The sequence below is a fragment of the Coregonus clupeaformis genome, chromosome 25 (genome assembly GCF_020615455.1).
Source record: "Coregonus clupeaformis isolate EN_2021a chromosome 25, ASM2061545v1, whole genome shotgun sequence".
NCBI lineage: Eukaryota > Metazoa > Chordata > Actinopteri > Salmoniformes > Salmonidae > Coregonus > Coregonus clupeaformis.
The window spans coordinates 18,813,188-18,833,389 of NC_059216.1; the positions used below are offsets into that span (position 1 = coordinate 18,813,188).

The 20,202-nt window shown below is 43.8% G+C and overlaps 1 protein-coding gene across 2 annotated transcripts; it reads right to left on the reverse strand.

Moving 5' to 3' along the window:
* Window positions 1-1,722: 1,722 nt before the first annotated feature.
* l2hgdh (L-2-hydroxyglutarate dehydrogenase) lies at window positions 1,723-20,183 on the reverse strand. Of its 2 annotated transcripts, XM_041847339.2 has the most exons (10): window positions 19,883-20,182; window positions 13,724-13,839; window positions 13,295-13,446; window positions 12,277-12,408; window positions 11,625-11,787; window positions 11,494-11,528; window positions 11,209-11,376; window positions 5,940-6,097; window positions 3,927-4,058; window positions 1,723-2,451 (listed from the first exon to the last, which is right to left on the reverse strand). In XM_041847339.2, exons 1-10 carry the CDS (start codon window positions 19,969-19,971, stop codon window positions 2,256-2,258), a joined length of 1,341 nt encoding a protein of 446 aa, XP_041703273.1. In that variant the 5' UTR covers window positions 19,972-20,182; the 3' UTR covers window positions 1,723-2,255. The 2 variants fall into 2 exon arrangements, with proteins under 2 accessions (XP_041703273.1, XP_041703274.1); XM_041847340.2 differs by lacking the exon at window positions 12,277-12,408 and having other exon boundaries at window positions 19,883-20,183.
* Window positions 20,184-20,202: the final 19 nt, after the last annotated feature.

Below are 20,202 nucleotides of genomic sequence, written 5' to 3' on the forward strand. Positions count from 1 at the left end.
CTATATTATTCAAGGATGTCATTAGAATGATGAAGGACAACGAAACGTATTTCATTTAACTGTTGAAAGCGAGGAAGGAATGAAGCAACACTAGAGAGAGAGAAAGAGGAGACTTATAACGGGACATATTATGAAAGGTATATATGCGTCAGCCTGCTAATTATACAAATAGGCCCTATTATATTTCAAAATTCATATCAAATTCTCTAGCCTATACTGGTAACTTTGTAGGCCGCATGTGCTGCACCAGAATCACATGTTCTCTCCCTGCTTTATCACGGTTTGAATGATGTGCATAATTCCAGTACATATAATACAGTATAATACAATACAGTACAGTAATACAGTTCACACTCAAAAAGATTAGCCTACTGGAGCTAGTTTAATTTATTTACCCAAGAGAGCATATAGCTAGTGTTGTAGTAAATATATTATGTTATAGCTTGGTCTGACTAAAATCTTGTGCATGACCCATCTTGTGTTGGGCCTTTGGATTTAATACAATGCACAAAGACTTCTATCTTGTCGGCCTTATCAGCAGGTGGCTATGGACAACACCCACGCCATAGGTCTCTCAGTTCTCCCAACTCACGAGTTATTGCTCTGAGGACATACACACACACACACATACACACACACACACACACACACACATCATCATTGTTAAACATACACACATACACACACACACACACATACACACACACACACATACACACACACACACACACATACACACACGCACACACACACACACACACATCATCATTGTTAGCACACACACACAAAAAACCCCCTTCTCTTAGGCTGAACATCTGAAGACAGAGAACCCGACTCAGAGCCAATGCAATGGAAGTGACCTCGACCAACTCATCAGGACCAATCAGAAGATCAGAACTACTAGAATCAACCTACTTTATTTTATTGTATAAAATGTCAGCACACAATGTTTAGGGGCTCGCTCTCTCGGATATCTCCCTACGAGGTTGACGAACGGGTCCGTGCACGCTATTTACAGATATCTTTACCTCTGAATAAACTGCCTCATATTATACAATTATCCACCTTGTCCGAAAGTCTCTACTTGGTCTCCGTTCTCCAGTAAACTTGTGATCATCAACACTAGCTACATCTATGGGCTTTATATAGCTAGCTACATCTATGGGCTTTTATATAGCTAGCTACATCTATGGGCTTTTATATAGCTAGCTACATCTATGGGCTTTTATATAGCTAGCTACATCTATGGGCTTTTATATAGCTAGCTACATCTATGGGCTTTATATAGCTAGCTACATCTATGGGCTTTTATATAGCTAGCTACATCTATGGGCTTTTATATAGCTAGCTACATCTATGGGCTTTATATAGCTAGCTACATCTATGGGCTTTTATATAGCTAGCTACATCTATGGGCTTTATATAGCTAGCTACATCTATGGGCTTTTATATAGCTAGCTACATCTATGGGCTTCTATGTTTTTCTGTCGTGCGTAATGTGCAGTAGCCTATATATCATATATGTATTCGATAACAGCGCAATCATTTGGGCTTTTTTGGGATTGGGCTCATTAAATGTCTTTAATGTAGGGCTCATAAAATGTATTTAATTCATGGCTCATCAGGCTCAGGTAGCATCAGGCTTGAATTTAATTTTATATATATATATTTTTTTTTGGGGGGGGTGTATTTGAACCCCTTTTTCTCCCCAATTTCGTGATATCCAATTGCAATCCAATTACGAGCTCGTCTCGTCGCTGCAACTCCCCAACGGGCTCGGGAGAGGCGAAGGTCGAGACCTGGATTTCTGGAAAACCTGGGAATTTTGGAAAGTTACCGGATTTTTCCAACCTTACTCTGCTGACGGAGATAGACGCTGGGCCAGTGAGCAGTAGCAATAGCAACAGACTGGATGGCCTCATTCCGTGGCGAGGTTTCCCCTAGACACAGATCCAGGATCAGCATCCCCTCGCCCAATACTAACCTTTAACCCATTAGGTGGGGAAAATGCAGAACTGACCCGAGATCAGAGTCTAGGGGCAACTTCACCCTTACACCGCTTCACCATTTCACTAGATGACCTGCAGATGGATCAACGTTGTTACTTCCTTCCATTGGGGAAGTGTAGGTACGTCCCAAATGCCACCCTATTCCCTGTGGGCCCTGGTCAAAAGTAGTGCACAGAAGTCAAAATAACTCAAAAGTAAGGAATAGGATGCCATTTGGTATGCATCCGAAGAGTGCCTCTAGAGTTTCTAGAGGCTGAAACGCCTCTCCACCTCATCCGCTACCATCTCTGCTATGGCCAGGGAAGAGGTGGCGGCTGGCGAGGGAGCGTTGCGTACATGGAGGACCCTGCTGCCCACGTCCCCGACACCACCGTCAAACACAAAGTCATCTACCAGGTTCCCATCGCGGTCCAGAGCCTGGGCCCTCACCCCCGCCGGACCCCTGCAACAGACAAAAACACACACACAACACTGTCATGTCATATTTCCACTAAGGACTTGGCTCCAGTGTTTTACCAAAAAGGCTCAGACCTTAGTGTTTCCGCCTCAACGGCCCGGCTCCAGTGACTCACCGGGCCATGGCCTCATTGGACCTGCTCTGACTTGGGGCCAAGGCACTGGCACTTTTCAGCTAGCATTTACATAACGGCTAACTGTGAAACATGGGTTAACGCCTTCTCACAAAATAACTGTCTTGTTGGTGCAAAGTTTGTTGATTCTTCTCTTCACAAGTCCTCAGAGTCAGCCCTAGCTACAGTTCATATCGCAAAGTATTCAGACCCCTTTCCCTTTTTCCACATTTTGTTACGTTACAGCAGGGTTCTTCAATTCCGGTCCTGGAGGGCCGAAACACTTCTGTTTTTAATTTCTACCTGGTAGTTAATTGCACTCACCTGGTGTCCCAGGTCTGAATTAGCCCCTGATTAGAAGGAGTGGATGAAAAACAGAGGTGTTTCGGCCCTCCAGGACCGGAATTGAAGAACCCTGCATTACAGCCTTATTCTAAAATTGATTTAATTATTTTTTTTCCCCCTTATAGGTGGGGCCCTTACTGAACCCCCTAACTGCCCTCTCTGCAACAAACCTGGCACCAATGGCGCATGTGTTAACATCCTGCACTTTCACCCTCTCCCAAGGACGCTACAGATGGAGGCAAGTTGAGGGAACTGGACGACATCCTGGAGAAGGAGAGGAGGAAAAAGAGAACCCCAACCAACAAAGGCTTCGTCGTCAAGGCCTTGAGAAACGGGAGCAGAGAAACGGGAACAGCCAGTTCCAGGAAGGACGGCATCCTGGAACAAGCCAGAACATGGGAGATGTGTGCTGACCTGGACAGATGGCTGAGCTTCCCCCCTGACATTGTTGTCACCACTCTCCGTCCAGACGTCATCATATAGGTAGAGAAGGAGAAAAGGCTGGTGAGGGTGGAACTCACAGTGCCCTGGGAGGAGAGGTGCGAGGAGGCATACCAGCGCAAGAAGGACAAGTATGCAATCCTGGAAGATGATGACCGAGGCTAGGGATGAAGTGTCTGGGTTTACCCAGTTGAAGTTGGCTTCCGGGGCTTTCCCTGCCCAATCAACATGGAGACTACTTTCCGCTCTGGGCATCAAAGGAAAGGATAGAAGATCTGCGGTTCAGTGCCAAGCAAGCACTGCTGAAAAGGCACCCTGCCGGTTATGGTGGAAAAGATCTGCACAAAGCTGGAAGCCATCCACAGGCGGGCAGTGATTTGGCCAATCAGTGTGGGACTCACCATCTTGAGGAAGTTCCAGGTTAGGAGTTGAAACATCCAGTGATAGGTGGGCCCTGGCTGATGACGTCTGTGGATCAGCAATCAAACACTGTTTTGTATCAGATACTGAGATGCTTGATACACCCCCAGCCCCTGGAATTAACATTCAGAATCCGTTATACCTGAGTACGTCGCTTAGAGAGAGCTCTGGGATGAACTTCTTTAGGATCTTGACCTGAGCTCCGATGAACACCCCTCTGTACATCTCTCCAACACCATACACTAGGTTATTCATCACCAGCTTCTGCAGACCCCTGGGACACACAGAGAGAGATGCATAGAGAGACAGACGTTTGCTTCTGTCATACAGCAGAGTAATTTATCAAGAGAAATCGAGAGAGGAGGCAAGAGGCAGAATGGTTCCATGAAAATCTAAATGAACTTGGATACCAGTTGGATATACAGTGGGGAAAACAAGTATTTGATACACTGCCGATTTTGCAGGTTTTCCTACTTACAAAGCATGTAGAGGTCTGTCATTTTTTATCATAGGTACACTTCAACTGTGAGACACGGAATCTAAAACAAAAATCCAGAAAATCACATTGTATGATTTTTAAGTAATTCATTTGCATTTTATTGCATGACATAAGTATTTGATACATCAGAAAAGCAGAACTTAATATTTGGTACAGAAACCTTTGTTTGCAATTACAGAGATCATACGTTTCCTGTAGGTCTTGACCAGGTTTGCACACACTGCAGCAGGGATTTTGGCCCACTCCTCCATACAGACCTTCTCCAGATCCTTCAGGTTTCGGGGCTGTCGCTGGGCAATACGGACTTTCAGCTCCCTCCAAAGATTTTCTATTGGGTTCAGGTCTGGAGACTGGCTAGGCCACTCCAGGACCTTGAGATACTTCTTACGGAGCCACCCCTTAGTTGCCCTGGCTGTGTGTTTTGGGTCGTTGTCATGCTGGAAGACCCAGCCACGACCCATCTTCAATGCTCTTACTGAGGGAAGGAGGTTGTTGGCCAAGATCTCGCGATACATGGCCCCATCCATCCTCCCTCAATACGGTGCAGTCGTCTGTCCCCTTTGCAGAAAAGCATCCCCAAAGAATGATGTTTCCCACCTCCATGCTTCACGGTTGGGATGGTGTTCTTGGGGTTGTACTCATCCTTCTTCTTCCTCCAAACACGGCGAGTGGAGTTTAGACCAAAAGCTCAATTTTTGTCTCATCAGACCACATGACCTTCTCCCATTCCTCCTCTGGATCATCCAGATGGTCATTGGCAAACTTCAGACAGGCCTGGACATGCGCTGGCTTGAGCAGGGGGACCTTGCGTGCGCTGCAGGATTTTAATCCATGACGGCGTAGTGTGTTACTAATGGTTTTCTTTGAGACTGTGGTCCCAGCTCTCTTCAGGTCATTGACCAGGTCCTGCCGTGTAGTTCTGGGCTGATCCTCACCTTCCTCATGATCATTGATGCCCCACGAGGTGAGATCTTGCATGGAGCCCCAGACCGAGGGTGATTGACCGTCATCTTGAACTTCTTCCATTTTCTAATAATTGCGCCCAACAGTTGTTGCCTTCTCACCAACCTGCTTGCCTATTGTCCTGTAGCCCATCCCAGCCTTGTGCAGGTCTACAATTTTATCCCTGATGTCCTTACACAGCTCTCTGGTCTTGGCCATTGTGGAGAGGTTGGAGTCTGTTTGATTGAGTGTGTGGACAGGTGTCTTTTATACAGGTAACGAGTTCAAACAGGTGCAGTTAATACAGGTAATGAGTGGAGAACAGGAGGACTTCTTAAAGAAAAACTAAAAGGTCTGTGAGAGCCGGAATTCTTACTGGTTGGTAGGTGATCAAATACTTATGTCATGCAATAAAATGCAAATTCATTACTTAAAAATCATACAATGTGATTTTATGGATTTTTGTTTTAGATTCCGTCTCTCACAGTTGAAGGGTACCTATGATAAAAATTACAGACCTCTACATGCTTTGTAAGTAGGAAAACCTGCAAGATCGGCAGTGTATCAAATACTTGTTCTCCCCACTGTAGTCCTCAAGGGGAAGCTCTCTACTAGATTGAAATGAAATGACACGTCAAGGGGAACGATAAGTAAGAGATTATATTAAACTAACCTTCCTAAATGACATTGCTTCCTAACTTCTAAGTACTATACCTGAATGAGAGTGCATCTCCAAAGTCCCGGGCATCGAAGTCGTACAGCTTGTAACCCTCTCGTTTAAAGGCCAGGACGGCATTGGGACCCAGCCAGACACTGCCATCCATCCGAGGGGTGAAGTGGACCCCCAAGAAGGGGAACTTAGGGTCAGGAACCTAATGACACAATCAGTCTATCAGTACAACAACCAGGAACCTACAGACACGTCTCTGTATCAGTACATTTCTCTAACAGCACTTAACCATCTGACATTCCTTGAATCCCAAATCAACCCTACTCCCTACCCTAGGCACTTGTGTAGACCAGCATGAAAATGTATGTACTCACTACTTTAAGTCACTCTGGATAAGTCGCTCTGGATAAGAGCATCTGCTAAATGACTAGAATGTAAAATGGAAATCTGAGAATATTGTACAGGTGTGATAGGCTGATTGCATTGTCACCATTTTATAGCTACCTGTCCTATCTAATCCTCTCAGATCTAAGTGCCATTAGGGGCTAAGGGTTGATTTGCGATACAAGGAAAAAATAGAGGACTTACAGGGTAGATGTTGCCCCAGACCAGATAGTGTTATATAGGACTTACAGGGTAGATGTTGCCCCGGACCAGATAGTTTTATATAGGACTTACAGGGTAGATGTTGCCCCGGACCAGATAGTGATATATAGGACTTACAGGGTAGATGTTGCCCCGGACCAGATAGTGTTATATAGGACTTACAGGGTAGATGTTGCCTTTGACTAGATAGTGCTATATAGGACTTACAGGGTAGATGTTGCCCCGGACCAGATAGTGATATATAGGACTTACAGGGTAGATGTTGCCCCAGACCAGATAGTGTTATATAGGACTTACAGGGTAGATGTTGCCTTTGACCAGATAGTGATATATAGGACTTACAGGGTAGATGTTGCCCCAGACCAGATAGTGTTATATAGGACTTACAGGGTAGATGTTGCCTTTGACCAGATAGTGTTATATAGGACTTACAGGGTAGATGTTGCCTTTGACCAGATAGTGTTATATAGGACTTACAGGGTAGATGTTGCCCCGGACCAGATAGTGTTATATAGGACTTACAGGGTAGATGTTGCCCCGGACCAGATAGTGTTATATAGGACTTACAGGGTAGATGTTGCCTTTGACCAGATAGTGTTATATAGGACTTACAGGGTAGATGTTGCCTTTGACCAGATAGTGTTATATAGGACTTACAGGGTAGATGTTGCCTTTGACCAGATAGTGTTATATAGGACTTACAGGGTAGATGTTGCCTTTGACCAGATAGTGTTATATAGGACTTACAGGGTAGATGTTGCCCCAGACCAGATAGTGTTATATAGGACTTACAGGGTAGATGTTGCCTTTGACCAGATAGTGTTATATAGGACTTACAGGGTAGATGTTGCCCCGGACCAGATAGTGATATATAGGACTTACAGGGTAGATGTTGCCTTTGACTAGATAGTGCTATATAGGACTTACAGGGTAGATGTTGCCTTTGACTAGATAGTGCTATATAGGACTTACAGGGTAGATGTTGCCTTTGACCAGATAGTGATATATAGGACTTACAGGGTAGATGTTGCCTTTGACTAGATAGTGTTATATAGGACTTACAGGGTAGATGTTGCCTTTGACTAGATAGTGTTATATAGGACTTACAGGGTAGATGTTGCCTTTGACTAGATAGTGTTATATAGGACTTACAGGGTAGATGTTGCCCCGGACCAGATAGTGTTATATAGGACTTACAGGGTAGATGTTGCCTTTGACCAGATAGTGTTATATAGGACTTACAGGGTAGATGTTGCCTTTGACTAGATAGTGTTATATAGGACTTACAGGGTAGATGTTGCCTTTGACCAGATAGTGTTATATAGGACTTACAGGGTAGATGTTGCCCCGGACCAGATAGTGATATATAGGACTTACAGGGTAGATGTTGCCTTTGACCAGATAGTGTTATATAGGACTTACAGGGTAGATGTTGCCTTTGACTAGATAGTGTTATATAGGACTTACAGGGTAGATGTTGCCTTTGACCAGATAGTGTTATATAGGACTTACAGGGTAGATGTTGCCTTTGACTAGATAGTGTTATATAGGACTTACAGGGTAGATGTTGCCCCGGACCAGATCGTGATATATAGGACTTACAGGGTAGATGTTGCCTTTGACTAGATAGTGTTATATAGGACTTACAGGGTAGATGTTGCCTTTGACCAGATAGTGTTATATAGGACTTACAGGGTAGATGTTGCCTTTGACTAGATAGTGTTATATAGGACTTACAGGGTAGATGTTGCCTTTGACCAGATAGTGTTATATAGGACTTACAGGGTAGATGTTGCCTTTGACTAGATAGTGTTATATAGGACTTACAGGGTAGATGTTGCCCCGGACCAGATAGTGTTATATAGGACTTACAGGGTAGATGTTGCCCCGGACCAGATAGTGTTATATAGGACTTACAGGGTAGATGTTGCCTTTGACCAGATAGTGTTATATAGGACTTACAGGGTAGATGTTGCCTTTGACCAGATAGTGTTATATAGGACTTACAGGGTAGATGTTGCCTTTGACTAGATAGTGTTATATAGGACTTACAGGGTAGATGTTGCCCCGGACCAGATAGTGCTATATAGGACTTACAGGGTAGATGTTGCCTTTGACCAGATAGTGTTATATAGGACTTACAGGGTAGATGTTGCCTTTGACCAGATAGTGTTATATAGGACTTACAGGGTAGATGTTGCCTTTGACTAGATAGTGTTATATAGGACTTACAGGGTAGATGTTGCCCCGGACTAGATAGTGATATATAGGACTTACAGGGTAGATGTTGCCTTTGACTAGATAGTGTTATATAGGACTTACAGGGTAGATGTTGCCCCAGACCAGATAGTGTTATATAGGACTTACAGGGTAGATGTTGCCTTTGACTAGATAGTGCTATATAGGACTTACAGGGTAGATGTTGCCTTTGACTAGATAGTGTTATATAGGACTTACAGGGTAGATGTTGCCTTTGACTAGATAGTGCTATATAGGACTTACAGGGTAGATGTTGCCTTTGACTAGATAGTGTTATATAGGACTTACAGGGTAGATGTTGCCTTTGACTAGATAGTGTTATATAGGACCTTACAGGGTAGATGTTGCCTTTGACTAGATAGTGTTATATAGGACTTACAGGGTAGATGTTGCCTTTGACTAGATAGTGTTATATAGGACTTACAGGGTAGATGTTGCCCCGGACCAGATAGTGTTATATAGGACTTACAGGGTAGATGTTGCCTTTGACTAGATAGTGTTATATAGGACTTACAGGGTAGATGTTGCCTTTGACCAGATAGTGATATATAGGACTTACAGGGTAGATGTTGCCTTTGACCAGATAGTGTTATATAGGACTTACAGGGTAGATGTTGCCTTTGACCAGATAGTGTTATATAGGACTTACAGGGTAGATGTTGCCCCGGACCAGATAGTGTTATATAGGACTTACAGGGTAGATGTTGCCTTTGACCAGATAGTGTTATATAGGACTTACAGGGTAGATGTTGCCTTTGACTAGATAGTGTTATATAGGACTTACAGGGTAGATGTTGCCCCAGACCAGATAGTGTTATATAGGACTTACAGGGTAGATGTTGCCTTTGACTAGATAGTGTTATATAGGACTTACAGGGTAGATGTTGCCCCGGACCAGATAGTGATATATAGGACTTACAGGGTAGATGTTGCCTTTGACTAGATAGTGATATATAGGACTTACAGGGTAGATGTTGCCTTTGACCAGATAGTGATATATAGGACTTACAGGGTAGATGTTGCCTTTGACTAGATAGTGTTATATAGGACTTACAGGGTAGATGTTGCCTTTGACTAGATAGTGTTATATAGGACTTACAGGGTAGATGTTGCCCCGGACCAGATAGTGATATATAGGACTTACAGGGTAGATGTTGCCTTTGACCAGATAGTGTTATATAGGACTTACAGGGTAGATGTTGCCTTTGACCAGATAGTGTTATATAGGACTTACAGGGTAGATGTTGCCCCGGACCAGATAGTGATATATAGGACTTACAGGGTAGATGTTGCCTTTGACCAGATAGTGTTATATAGGACTTACAGGGTAGATGTTGCCTTGACCAGATAGTGTTATATAGGACTTACAGGGTAGATGTTGCCCCGGACCAGATAGTGTTATATAGGACTTACAGGGTAGATGTTGCCCCGGACCAGATAGTGTTATATAGGACTTACAGGGTAGATGTTGCCCCGGACCAGATAGTGTTATATAGGACTTACAGGGTAGATGTTGCCCCGGACCAGATAGTGTTATATAGGACTTACAGGGTAGATGTTGCCCCGGACCAGATAGTGATATATAGGACTTACAGGGTAGATGTTGCCTTTGACCAGATAGTGATATATAGGACTTACAGGGTAGATGTTGCCTTTGACTAGATAGTGTTATATAGGACTTACAGGGTAGATGTTGCCTTTGACTAGATAGTGTTATATAGGACTTACAGGGTAGATGTTGCCCCGGACCAGATAGTGTTATATAGGACTTACAGGGTAGATGTTGCCTTTGACTAGATAGTGTTATATAGGACTTACAGGGTAGATGTTGCCTTTGACTAGATAGTGTTATATAGGACTTACAGGGTAGATGTTGCCCCGGACCAGATAGTGTTATATAGGACTTACAGGGTAGATGTTGCCTTTGACCAGATAGTGTTATATAGGACTTACAGGGTAGATGTTGCCCCGGACCAGATAGTGATATATAGGACTTACAGGGTAGATGTTGCCTTTGACCAGATAGTGTTATATAGGACTTACAGGGTAGATGTTGCCCCGGACTAGATCGTGATATATAGGACTTACAGGGTAGATGTTGCCCCGGACCAGATAGTGATATATAGGACTTACAGGGTAGATGTTGCCTTTGACTAGATAGTGTTATATAGGACTTACAGGGTAGATGTTGCCTTTGACTAGATATTGTTATATAGGACTTACAGGGTAGATGTTGCCTTTGACTAGATAGTGCTATATAGGACTTACAGGGTAGATGTTGCCCCGGACCAGATAGTGTTATATAGGACTTACAGGGTAGATGTTGCCCCGGACCAGATAGTGTTATATAGGACTTACAGGGTAGATGTTGCCTTTGACCAGATAGTGTTATGTAGGACTTACAGGGTAGATGTTGCCCCGGACCAGATAGTGTTATATAGGACTTACAGGGTAGATGTTGCCCCGGACCAGATAGTGTTTCTCAGGCTTCAGGACCAGGTAATCTCCTCTGAAAGGGACAATGCGAGGCTCTGGACTGCAGCCAGAGATCTGAGAGAGGCGGTCAGAGTACAGACCACCACAGGTCAGCACATACCGACACCTCACCTCCTTACCCTACGGAGACCACACAAACACACACGTTAGTTACGGCTTAAAAACAAACCAAAAAGTCTTCTGATAGCCATTTCCATCGCATTCTACTAATTTAGCACGCACACTGCAGATGCCTACCTTTGAATCTCTGATAGCGATGGGATATTTCATTCCTGAAATGTTTTGAAGGAAAATACATTCACAAGTGCATCACCCCTTTTCATAAAAATCTATTAGTGTTCTGAGTGAGGACAGTAGAGAACAGATACCTTCAGTGTTACCAGCGGGGCTTTCCTTCACCATGGCCATGTCACTAGCCTCATATTCAGTAACCACGGTCCCTCCTGCCTCCTGGAAGTCTTTGCCGTATGCGAGTGACACAAGCCTCCAGTCCACGATGCCAGTGTAGGGAGAGTCCAGGGCCATCAGACCCTGAAAGGAAGAGTAACCATAAGCTGTTTACACTGATACTCTACCCTGGGCTGTGTACCAAATGGCCCCCTGTTCCCTATAAAGTGCACTACTTTTGACCAGGGAATAGGGTGCCAAAAGTAGTGCTCTGTATAGGCAATAGGGTGGCATTTCAGACTCAACCCTGGACTTTCACTATAAAGTACCTTAGTAAAAAAAAAATACGAATGCCATCTCGTTCACACTCTCCGCCCTTCTGTTTTACCCCTGCAGTCGGGCTCTCTCTCTCTCTCTCTCTCCCTCTCACCCTGCAGTCGGGATCTCTCTCTCTCTCCCTCTCTCACCCTGCAGTAGGGCTCTCTCTCTCTCTCTCTCTCTCTCCCTCCCTCTCTCTCTTACCCCTGCAGTCGGGCTCTCTCTCTCTCCCTCCCTCCCTCCCTCTCTCTCTCACCCTGCAGTAGGGCTCTCTCTCTCTCTCTCTCTCTCCCTCCCTCTCTCTCTCTCTCTCACCCTGCAGTAGGGCTCTCTCTCTCGGATCCCCTTGGCGTCTATCATTGTGAGGTCACGCACGTTGTTCTTCTGGCCTCGCTCGTACAGCGCTTTGAGCCTGGGAATCTCCTCTCGCTCCACAGCAACGATCAGCTGCCAACACATAGGCCAAGCCAAAGACATGACCAGCAATTATTTGTGTTATCAACTTTTTCTTTATTTTCAAAGAACAGAAAACAACACATATCAGCAGTAATGAATATACAGTAAGAGACATTAATATACAGTAAGATACATTAATATACAGTAAGAGACAATACTGTATATAAGTACAAAATATATATGTTTTATTGTCACATAACCAGTGAATTGTGTTGTTTTACAGGGTCAGCCATAGTAGTACGGCGCCCCTGGAGCAAATTAGGGTTAAGTGCCTTGCTCAAGGGCACAGACAGATTTTTTATCTTGTCGTCTCGGGTGTTCGAACCAGCGACCTTTCGGTTACTGGCCCAACGCTCTTAACCACTAGGCTAGAAGCTACGACCCTGTAAACCAGTTGTTGCAGGCAAATACAATGAAATTAGACCATGTATCCAATCGCACACAGAGCTGAATCAACCCGTCCTACCACCCCCCAAGATCTGATTAGCATTGACATACTCTCTGGATATACTGTAAATGGTATACCGGTTATGGTGAAACGTGTCATGCACAAACTGTGAAACGATACTAACAAATACTACGATTTTTTGTATTTATTTAACCTTAGTATAACCTTTAACCATTATTTAACCTTGAGGTTAGAAACGTATTTTGCCTTTGGGGGACCTGGATAGAATATAACACTAAATTCAGCTACAACGACAATAGGTACTTTAGGGGCAGAAAATACTTAAGTTCCAAATCCAAATGTTACGCCCACTCATCTAGTTTCTCAACTTTTCAAAGCCAATATTTAATAAAAACTGTAAATAACAAAAACATCCACAGCCCTGAGGCCAAACCCATTGTAAATTAGGCGTTTTTTGAGAAAACTCACCTTTCCACACTTCTTGTAGGGGAGTCCTTTCTTGTCCAGATATTCGTAGGCCATAGTGGCCCCTTTGCCACAAAGACGGGCCTTCAGAGACCCGGGGGTATAGTAGATCCCACTGTGGATCACACCACTGTTGTGGCCGCTTTGGTGGACAGCTGAGGATGTGATACAGAACAGGGGACCAATCAGGTTGTAGGGAAATGGAGCACAAAGAAAAACAACAACACTGTGGTAATAACATTGTAAAAACATAGAAACGTGTCTGGCTGACGGCTGAGGCAAGGACAGAGTGACACAATAGAAACTTGTTTTAGTTGCAAGACGTTTTCCGTTTGGAACAGTTGCAAAATGTTTTGCAGCGGTGTCTGGCTAATGAATGCACCCCTGGCTAACATGAACCCCAAGTTAGTGACCCCCCTAACCACCACGTACCCAGGTCCTTCTCCTTCTCCAGCAGAACGAAGCTAAGCGTGGGGTGTCTGAGGATGAGCTCTCTGGCTGAGGCCAGGCCCACGATGCCTCCACCCACCACAGCCACATCATACGTACTGCAACACAAAGGGATGTCACCAGGGTTCATTAGCAGTCAGCGTCAGTGGCGTGTATTCATGGATGCCAAAAAATTGACCCAAAAAAAAAAAATAGAAAAAATAATTTATCTTTACTCTCTCTGTGTTTTATAATTTTCCTTCAATTCGCAAGAGAGTGATTGTATCTCACTGGAGAAAGCATCAGAGCGAGCGGAACAGCGCCCCTCTGTCTCTGTATGTGTAGGCCATCTATCTGATGCTGTCTGGTCAAAAAGAGTATTACATTGTTGCCGCCCGTAGCATTGAATGCAAGGGAAGCCAGCGAGCATTTGGCCTCCCTTGATAAAAAAAAAAAGGTATAAAATAATAGCCAATCAGCATTGAGCTAAACTGAGTGGGCTCAACTGTGAATGGTCCTGGCGCACCAAAAAAAAGTGTCAAGGGAAGCCAGTTTGGATTTGGCGTCTCTCCTATCAAATCGCATTGACAGAAACAACTTGAATTGTTGCATCTCGTTGTGTTGTTGTCCTCCGGTGACTAGCTAGCTAGTTAAAATTTACCCTTTCCTAAATTAGCCACGGATGGAGATAGGGATTTGAACTTAATTCTCCATACTGGCCAATGATTATAACGGCGATTCTGATCCAACCATTAATTCATACATTGTGCCTCTAGCCTCAGTGGATGGAAGTTCAACATGTAGCTAGATGTAGAAGTCTAATGTTAACTAGCTGGTTTGGGCACATCGTTGCCCATGAAAGGAAGTTAGGCTAGTGAACAAGCATTTTAGCCAGGTAGCCTGGGACAACTGTCTTCTTATTGTATCGGCCTTTAGGCCTATGTACAGTGGGGAGAACAAGTATTTGATACACTGCCGATTTTGCAGGTTTTCCTACTTACAAAGCATGTAGAGGTCTGTAATTTTTTATCATAGGTACACTTCAACTGTGAGAGACGGAATCTAAAACAAAAATCCATAAAATCACATTGTATGATTTTTAAGTAATTAATTTGCATTTTATTGCATGACATAAGTATTTGATCACCTACCAACCAGTAAGAATTCCAGCTCTCACAGACCTGTTAGTTTTTCTTTAAGAAGCCCTCCTGTTCTCCACTCATTACCTGTATTAACTGCACCTGTTTGAACTCGTTACCTGTATAAAAGACACCTGTCCACACACTCAAACAGACTTCAACCTCTCCACAATGGCCAAGACCAGAGAGCTGTGTAAGGACATCAGGGATAAAATTGTAGACCTGCACAAGGCTGGGATGGGCTACAGGACAATAGGCAAGCAGCTTGGTGAGAAGGCAACAACTGTTGGTGCAATTATTAGAAAATGGAAGAAGTTCAAGTTGACGGTCAATCACCCTCGGTCTGGTGCTCCATGCAAGATCTCAATTCGTGGGGCATCAATGATCATGAGGAATGTGAGGGATCAGCCCAGAACTACACGGCAGGACCTGGTCAATGACCTGAAGAGAGCTGGGACCACAGTCTCAAAGAAAACCATTAGTAACACACTACGCGTCATGGATTAAAATCCAGCAGCGCACGCAAGGTCCCCCTGCTCAAGCCAGCGCATGTCCAGGCCCGTCTGAAGTTTGCCAATGACCATCTGGATGATCCAGAGGAGGAATGGGAGAAGGTCATGTGGTCTGATGAGACAAAAATAGAGCTTTTTGGTCTAAACTCCACTCGCCGTGTTTGGAGGAAGAAGAAGGATGAGTACAACCCCAAGAACACCATCCCAACCGTGAAGCATGGAGGTGGAAACATCATTCTTTGGGGATGCTTTTCTGCAAAGGGGACAGGGACGACTGCACCGTATTGAGGGGAGGATGGATGGGGCCATGTATCGCGAGATCTTGGCCAACAACCTCCTTCCCTCAGTAAGAGCATTGAAGATGGGTCGTGGCTGGGTCTTCCAGCATGACAACGACCCGAAACACACAGCCAGGGCAACTAAGGAGTGGCTCCGTAAGAAGCATCTCAAGGTCCTGGAGTGGCCTAGCCAGTCTCCAGACCTGAACCCAATAGAAAATCTTTGGAGGGAGCTGAAAGTCCGTATTGCCCAGCGACAGCCCCCGAAACCTGAAGGATCTGGAGAAGGTCTGTATGGAGGAGTGAGCCAAAATCCCTGCTGCAGTGTGTGCGAACCTGGTCAAGACCTACAGGAAACGTATGATCTCTGTAATTGCAAACAAAGGTTTCTGTACCAAATATTAAGTTCTGCTTTTCTGATGTATCAAATACTTATGTCATGCAATAAAATGGAAATGTATTACTTAAAAATCATACAATGTGATTTTCTGGATTTTTGTTTTAGATTCCGTCTCTCACAGTTTAAGTGTACCTATGATAAAAAATTACAGACCTCTACATGCTTTGTAAGTAGGAAAACCTGCAAAATCGGCAGTGTATCAAATACTTGTTCTCCCCACTGTATATCATGGTCGCAAGGCATATGAACTAACAGGTTATAGAGCAATCAACGCAATTATCACAACACATTTGTTGTAAATGGCTTGTTTTTCTGGCTTACCCACACACCGCTACTGGTCAACGTTAAGGGGCAGGTGAGGGTTCATTAGTAGTCAACGTTAAGGGGCAGGTGAGGGTTCATTAGTAGTCAACGTTAAGGGGCAGGTGAGGGTTCAACGTTACATCTTTCAAATTGTTTTCTACTATCTCCATCAGGCCATCATCTAATCCAGTAATTATCCAGTTAGAAACAGAATGCTACCTTCGCCTTACAACGTAATGACGTTACATATAAAGAAGTAATCACTTCGTATTCATACGACTCGGACACTTAAGTCACTTCAAGTGACGGAACTTGTATTACTGTAGTTCCAGATGTGGATACTAGTGATGTGGTTCCACGCTATTCAGGAGTTCCGCGGAGTGGACCCTTCGTGTCCGGAAGTAATTTAGTCATTCATTGTAGCCATTGGCGCTCTGTAGAGTTGCTATTTTCTCGTGACAATTAACTTGTGACATTCCTGGGTTACTCATTATACTAATAAAGTCCGATTTAAATCAACAAATACGACAGTCAGTTTAAAAAAAAAGGTTAAAGGGTACAAGACTGTGTACATATCTGGATGTGTTGGGCAAAATGACTACATATCCCATGGAGCCTAGCGGGGAGAGGCTGCCCGTTGTCACAGTTCCTAGACCAATCAGAAACGTCCAGCTAACCCTACGCCAATGACGCCGCTGGATCTCAAAACTGACACTGGATCCGCGTTAAGTAGCAATGATATCATTCGCCACCGTTGTCATACGACACGACAGATTGTGCGAACCAGTCATGACTATTGAACAAAACAATAAAATCATTTAAAAAGTTTATTTCCAGCAAATTACTTCGTTACATGATAGTATAACTAGCAAAGGAGTTTTGAAGTTAGCGGGTGCAGTATTTTGTGAAGTTTGCTATGAGGACGAAAACTAGCATAGTTCAGCTAGCCAGCTAGTTTAGCCAGCTAGTTTAACCAGGAAAAATGAGGAGCTTGAGGACTGGATATAGGTGTACATGCGCACTAGGTTAATTCAGGAGACAGATTGTAGTTTTTATGCCCTAATATCATGAGCTGGCATCGAAAAAGTTCAATTCAGAGATTGAAACGAATACAGATGACAAATATTTAAGGAGAGCTAATCTATATACAATCCCAAAGTCAGCTGTAACTGTCAATAGTAAAACAGAGTTTATAACAATGTTTTTTTTTTTTTTTTTAAACGATGTTCGAGTTAAACTGAAGCCAAGAAATGAATGCTGAAGTTGCTTCCGGACACGGTAGACTCCTCCTCCTCACCACTCTATTTAAGGTATCTTTACTTTTAATCAAGTATGATAATGGTTGTCTAGGCAACCGCTAATCTCCACTATAGTCTGGGCTTGATGTGCACAGCCGGTAATACACGTGTCCCTCGGCGACCGATTCATAAAACATTCTCCATTCAGGCTGCAAAGGCTTCATTTTCCTCCTTAACTAGATTTAAATGGCGAGAAGGTGTGGGGGGGAAAAAAATTGGGAAAATATGCTTATTTTATTAAACACATTTTTCCACCACTATGCTAGAGTGGCTAATGCCTAGGAATGCTACTTCCTGATGATGCGGCCTGTGTTCAGCCAGGGGTAGTCTGCTGCAATCTGATTGGCTGAGCCCCTAAGACCGTCACAAACTTTTACAGATGCACAATTGAGAGCATCCTGTCGTGCTGTATCACCGCCTGGTACGGCAACTGCACCGCCCGCAACTGCAGGGCTCTCCAGAGGGTGGTGCGGTCTGCCCAACGCATCACCGGGGGCACACTGCCTGCCCTCCAGGACACCTACAGCACCCGATGTCACAGGAAGGCCAAAAAGATCATCAAGGCCACTGCCTGTTCACCCCACTATCATCCAGAAGGCGGTCAGTACAGGTGCATCAAAGCTGGGACCGAGAGGCTGAAAACCAGCTTCTATCTCAAGGCCATCAGACTGTTAAATAGCCATCATTAGCCGGCTACCACCCGGTTACTCAACCCTGACCCTTAGAGGCTTCTGCCCTATATACATCGACATGGAATCACTGGCCACTTTAATAATGAAACACTAGTCACTTTAATAATGTTTACATAACTGCTTTACTCATCTCATATGTATATAATGTATTCTATTCTACTGTATTTTAGTCAATGCCATCTCCGACATTGCTTGTCCTAATATTTATATATTTCTTAATTCCATTCTTTCACTTTTAGATTTGTGTGTATTGTTGTGAATTGTTAGATACTACTGCACTCTTGGAGCTAGGAACACAAGCATTTCGCTACACCCGCAATAACATCTGCTCAATATGTGTATGTGACCAATAAAATTTGATTTGATGAAAACCATAACTGGCACGCAGATCGGTAGAAATGGTAAGATAAATTGGCATTCAACATGAGAAAGGTTGCCGATTCCTTGTGTAGCCTAATACCGACAACTTCAGGAGAGTAATGTCAGAATCTGCGAAAGCCAGCAGGAGCGGGAGGAGAATAGTTGGATCAGGTTAAGATTTTTTTCTTCTGGTTATCTAGATCTCTGGCTCCCTCTTGAGGCATTTGTCTTATTTCATCAAACCGTAAGCTTTAAGCATCAGACAAGCTCAATGCGTTTTGTTGATTTTATTAAAACATAGGGTATGTCTATATATGGAAAAAGAACACGTTTAAAAATGTAGACCAATCGATTGGTCTAAAGAATAGCCGACTTTCGATTGACCAATATTTTTGTTGTTGTTGGGGACAGCCCTACTGTTAGCAAAGGTGTCAGGTAGAGATGATGTGCAGGAGCTTGCAGGGATTTGTAGTCTTCCATTATGTCTACTTTGATGCTAATTTGCATTTTCGAAACAGAGTAGATAGAGCCGAATGTATTGATAAAAGTCAACTTGTCCTAGAGAGATTTACATGGTTATCAAAACGTCACGGTTTGCCAGGGTTAGCCTACACGAAACACAGCCCTTATTTTAAGTGTTTCTAAAACTCCCAATGGGAAAAATGAATGGTGGAAAAACGATTGGAACCATTTCCCTGTTTGACCGCTAGGTTTTATGGGTATTATGACACCTCCACTGTGGGGCTCTATTGTATAGAGACCAATCACTGCAGCTGTTCACCCCATGTTGGCGGTTAATTGCACATCATCAAATCAAAACCCAACCTCCATTTACCCGTTGTGACTCACGGATGTTCAAAACTCTGTTTTTGACGAGACTGACTTTATGACCAAAGTTATCCTATTTACACTTTGTAGTCAATTTTGACACTCGAATAACTGTTTCCGACTCATATCGATATCACATAGGCCGTTTTCAAAGGGATTCGTTGCTTTTTAAAGGGAGTCACTCTTTAAACTTAAATCTAGAACCAGTCGCCGGGGAACATACCGGCTGTGCACATCAAGCCCAGATGATAGTCTAGTGGAGATCCATAAAGCCTACTAGCGGCTGCCAAGGCTAGACAATTGTGTACTTTCCCACCACTGAATACACACTCACACGTCTCTCTCCACTCACCTGTGTGTTCTAGCTGTTATGCATGTCGTGGACTTTGGCACGGTTGCAAATAAAGCAGCAAATGACGTGCTGTTTAGTGTCCGAATCATTTTAGCAGAGATTGAATAGCACCCTATACTAGCTTTGACAGAGACTGAATAGCACCCTATACTTGCTTTGATAGAGACTGAATAGCACCCTATACTTGCTTTGACAGTAACATCAATTGCCGCGCACACATATTGTGTGAATATGTTTTAAACAGCAGTTGTCGACAAGGTTTCTCTTGCTGTGGCAGTCATAGTCAAATTCCTTGTTGACCCGAAGCTCTGCCCCTTCAC